The sequence below is a fragment of the Otolemur garnettii genome, unplaced genomic scaffold, assembly GCF_000181295.1.
Source record: "Otolemur garnettii isolate 467f Iridium unplaced genomic scaffold, OtoGar3 scaffold00051, whole genome shotgun sequence".
Taxonomy (NCBI): Eukaryota; Metazoa; Chordata; class Mammalia; order Primates; family Galagidae; genus Otolemur; species Otolemur garnettii.
Window position 1 is genome coordinate 7173909 of NW_003852446.1, and position 5115 is coordinate 7179023.

Genomic DNA, 5115 nt, shown 5'->3' on the forward strand with positions numbered 1-5115 from the left:
CCTGTGGTCCCAGCTACTTGGGAGGCGGAGGCAGGAGACTCGCTTGAGCCCAGGAGTTGGAGGTTGCTGTGAGCTGTGATGCTACAACACTCTACCCAGGGCAACAGCTTGAGGCTCTGTCTCAAACATAAATAAATAAATAAATAAAAATAAATTATCAGGTGGCACATGTGGCTCAAAGGAGTAGAGCCCCAGCCGGAGGTGGTGGGCTCAAACTCAGCCCCGGCCAAAAACTGCAAAATAAATAAATAAATAATTAAATAAATTATCAAAGCTTAAAACAGCACTAGGACTTTTGAGACACTTATATATGGAAAACTATGGAGTCACGGGGTGCTTGAATATAAACTTGACTTACGTAGTTTATACTCAGGTATGTCCAAAGAAAATTGAAGCCATTTATAACAATACATACACACAAAAAAATGAAAAACTGAATTATAACATTTTTTGAAGCTGGGGTGGCACCTGTGGCTCAGTGGGTAGGGCACTGGTCCCATATACTCAGGGTGGCGGGTTCAAACCAGGCCCTGGCCAAACTGCAAAAAAAAAAAAAAATTTCTTGAAGCTGAAGAGACATTGCTAAATGTTTAAAACTTTAGGAAAAGTATGAAAGAGGCAAATTAGTAGTAATATCTGTAATATAGGTTTCTGGTATTTTCATATGGAAAAGTGTTAAGGGTGCATTTTTATTTTTGACACTTGTTCTTAAGATAGCATTATGTTCTCCATAGTACTGCTAATGATGGTTTTCTAGGAAAGTTAAATAACTTCTAAAGATGAACATTAATAGAATGCAGAAAAACACTTAATAAACATTAGTTTTCCTTCCTGTTAGAGATTATCTAGCTCAGTGGTTCTCAACCTTGCCTGCACAGTGATTGATCTGAGGAGCTTAAAAACTATAAATGCTTGGGTCCCGATGAGCTTTTGATTTAATTGATTGAAGCTACAGAATGGGCATGGTGAATTTTGAAAGCCGCTGGGTGATCCTAATGTGCAGTGAAGGGTGAAAACCACTGCTCTAGTTCAATTTATCATGAGGTATACATCAACATTAAAACGTGTAGATGTTCAGAGCTCCAATTTTTAAGTGTAGCACCTATCTCAAACTAATAGTGGAAGAAGTTGCCAAAAAAAAAACCCTAATTTAATCACCATAATTTAATGACAAAAACATGTTGGTTGAAATAACCCAGACACAATGAGAACTTATTGCATCATTCTATTTAAATAAGGCTTAAAATAAAAATCAGAACGTAGGGGGAAGGGAGGGTTGACTGGGAAGAGACACAGGAAGGGAATTCCTGAGAGGGAAATGTTCTTTTTTGATTAGGGTACATGGATATAAACATTTATCAAAACTCACTGAAATGGACAGCTGAGATCTATGTATTATTTCTCCATATGTAAATTACACTAAGATAAAAAAAAAAAAACCGAATAAACCACAATTAATGTAAATCTGGATAGTTTTGACGGGGGCCGGGAGGTAGACGATCATTATTTCAGATGACCCCCCCGAATCCTCTCTAGATTAAAAGGGAAAGCAAAATCTACACCAGAACTTAGGAGAATGAAGAGCAGACAGCAGGGAGGACCAAATCCTAAGCAATAGCTAGAAAGCTAGAAGCCGTAGACTAGCCGCTGCCCGGACGGCGGCGCCAGAGTGTCCTAAAAAAGATGCCCCCGCGCTATTTTCCGGTACTCTCAAGCCTGCCCGTGTGTCCCCACCGGAAAAGTCCGGAGAGAAATGTTGCCACCGCGGGAAAGGAGCCGGCTGTAGCTTGGTTCCTGCGCGCATGCTGGGGCTGTAAGGAGCGGCTTTGTGGACTGCTTGTGGCTCAGGGAGGAGGACACCGGGGCTCGCCTTCCCTCCTCTCCTGCTGCTGCCGCCATGATTCCAGTGTCGCTGGTGGTGGTGGTGGTGGGTGGCTGGACTGCAGTGTACCTGACCGACTTGGTGCTGAAGGTGAGGGCCTCGGGCCTAAGGCTCAAGCCCGCGGTGTCCAGGGTCGGAGCGCAAGGCCCTGCGTAGCGCCAGGCCTTCTTTTCTCTTTGCCTCGCGCCTTCTGGGCTAACAGCCGCCTGGCCGGTGCCCACGTGCGGCCTTCCGCGTGGTGTGTTGGCCCCGTGGAGTAAATAAAGCGCGGCTGGCCGCGGGAGGGGTGTGGCGGTCTGCGCGGCTGCCGTTGTCGCAGTGCGGGACGGTGCAGGCCCTCCAGCCTTCAGGTCCCGCCCGGGAGGCGCCGCTGGTAGGCTTGGGAGGGACCCGGCCCTTCCCCCGCGGCAGCAGTGCACCAGAGAGGAAAATATAACGTCTGCCTAGGAAAGACATTGTTTTCTCTCATTTTTTCAAAAGGCCGCGACCCTGTAAAGACTGATATTGGAGTGAATCTAAATCAAAGGATTTAGAGCAGTGGTCTTAAATTTTAAAGTGCATCTGGTGTTCCAGTTAAAAATGCAGATTCTGATTCAGCAGATCTGGGACAAGGCCTAAGATCTTGCATTTCCAAACAGTTCCCAGGTGTTACTGATCCTCCTGGTCCAGAGACCACACTTCCAAGTAGCACACACAAGGAGCAAGGATTTAGATAATCAGTTTCTGATTACTAGAATTCTGATTTTCACCCTGCACCCCTTTCTTCACACCACATACACCCTGGGTGCACGGTGCATTTTTCCCCATTATTTAGGAAGGGTAGCCAAAAATTAGTTTTCTGACCGCACACTTCAAGCAACCTCTTGGTATTAAATATGGAGGGAGGGGATAACAGTATATGTGGAATAAAATCATATAGATTCTCACAGGTTTCATAAAAATTCCAATTATGAATAATAAAACATTCCTGTTATGAATACCATTGTAAGTAGAAAACTATAGTATTGCATATTTTAGATTTAACAGTAAATTGAAATGGGACTTAAACTTTGGTGCATTTAAACTTGTAACCCGCAGGAGGTTATACAGCATACGTAGTCTTTCGAGTTAGGGGCTGGGCTCTGCCATGTTCTGGCTGTTGTGATCTTGGGCAGATTACTATTTGTACCTTAGTTTCTCATGTTCAAAAAGTGATAATATGTGTAACAGTAGTGTATCCAGGTTAATGTTTGCTACTTGAAGTTCAAGGATCAGCAATGGTTGGATCCTCTGGGAACTTGTTAGAAATGCAGAATTTCATTCTTGGCTCCTGTAGCACAGTGGTTACTGCGCCAGCCACATACACTGAGGCTGGCAGGTTCCAAACTGGCCCAGAGCCAGCTAAGCAACAACGACAACTCTGCAACAAAAAATAGCAGGGCGTATGGCAGGCGCCGGTAGTCCCAGCTACTTGGGAGGCTGAGGCAAAAGAATCGCTTGAGCCCAAGAGTTGGAGGTTGCTGTGAGCTGTGGTGCTACAGCACTCTACCAAGGGTGACATAATAAGACTGTCTCAAAAAAAAAAAAAAAAAAGGAAATGCAGAATTTCAGGCCTCACCCCTGACCTTATGGAAACAGACTGTGTCTCAACAAGATTCCAGGTGATTCCTCTGCACATGTTTGTGTTTGAAAAGTGCTGATGTAAAGTACTTGGCATAGTGCTTAGTGTGTCGTAAGCAATACAGACCACAGAGATTTTGTTGTTTTGGGGAAAAAGGCACATGATTGTTTCATGTTGCATATGTGAAGAAAATCATAAATAAAAAGAACTTTTCTGGCTGAGCACAGTAGCTCATGCCTGTAGTCCTAGCACTCTGAGTGGCTGAGGTAGGTGGGTTGCCTGAGCTCAGGAGTTTGAGACCAGCCTGAACAAGAGTGAGACCCCTGTCTCTACTAAAAATAGAAAAACTAGCCAGGTAAGGTGGTGGCTGCCTGTAGTCCCAGCTACTCGAGAGGCTGAGGCAGGAGGATCACTTGAGCCCAGGAATCTGAGGTTGCTTGAGCTGTAACACCACTTCACTGTACTCAGGGTGACATAGTGAGACTTTGTCTCAAAAAAACAAAAGACTTTTCAAACCTCTACAATCTCTGTCACTAGTGTGTGAGGTGATCAGGATGTCACTCTAGTTTCAGTGACGGCCTCTAATGCCCTAAGAGAGCACTATAACCTGAGCAAAAGACTTAGCTTTCAGAGTTATCTGTCTGAGGAATGGAGAGAGACCTTGACTTTTAGGAGGTCTGAGGAGAGCACCTTCAGCTTTTCTGCTTGAAATGTTGATCTACCCTTGGTTTTTCTAGGATTTATACAGTAGCCATCTGTGAGAGGGGTGTGTGTCACTCTCCTTTTCCAAGTCCTGAAAAACAAACACATTTAAAAAAAACACCTGAAGACTGAGAGCAGAGAACATTACAGACCCAAAGTAAACAGATACCTGTCTATATTCAGATGCAGGTCATTTTTTATGACTGTGGTAGAGCTGAAGTAACCATCTAGGAGAGAGTTAAGTTTCTCACAGGGGTGGGCATCAATATTACAGAATACCTACCATGCTTACTGTAACTGTATCTTATGTAACACTTTTGTTGGAGCTGTGTTGAAGCCAGTGGTTCTCAACCTCCCTAATTCCTGCGCAACCCTTTAAATACAGTTCCTGTGGGTCTCTACCCACAGGTTGAGAACCGCTCTAAGCAGTCATCCCCATAACTCCAGAGAATTTAAGAGATCTTACTAAGACCAAGATGGCTTTAGATAAATTTTGTACTTTCACAAGCTCAAAATCAGCCTAACCTCTTAGAATTGTTGCTCGGAAGAAGACAGAAAGCACTGGTTTTGACTAATCTGTCCCTTCTGTTGGATTGGTTGGGAGTCTTTTAAACTTATAACCCAGAATTCTAGACCTCTGTTGTCCAATACGGTAGCTAGTAGCTACATGTGGCTATTGAGCCTTTGAAACAGACCTAGTCCAAATCAAAATGTGTTGTAAGGGTAAAATTGACATTGGATTTCAAAGAATTAATGCCAAAAAAAGCATCTCAACAACTTTTAAATACCAATTACATGTTGAAATGATATCTTAAATATTTGGAGGTAAAAATATATGAAAATTAATCTCTTTCAGTTTCCTTTTTTTTTGAGACAGAGCCTCAGACTGTCCCCCTAGGTAGAGTGCCATGGCTTCACTGCTCACAGCAAC

At 43.6% G+C, this 5115-nt stretch overlaps 1 protein-coding gene across 1 annotated transcript in view; it reads left to right on the forward strand.

Annotated features, from left to right (window-relative positions):
• Positions 1 to 1699: 1699 nt before the first annotated feature.
• MBTPS2 (membrane bound transcription factor peptidase, site 2) overlaps positions 1700 to 5115 on the forward strand; it is a 53024-nt gene continuing 49608 nt past the window's right edge. The window contains exon 1 of the mRNA XM_003791907.2: positions 1700 to 1972. Within this exon, the coding sequence (XP_003791955.1) occupies positions 1898 to 1972 (75 nt within the window). The 5' untranslated portion in view covers positions 1700 to 1897. The remainder of the gene's footprint in view (positions 1973 to 5115) is intronic.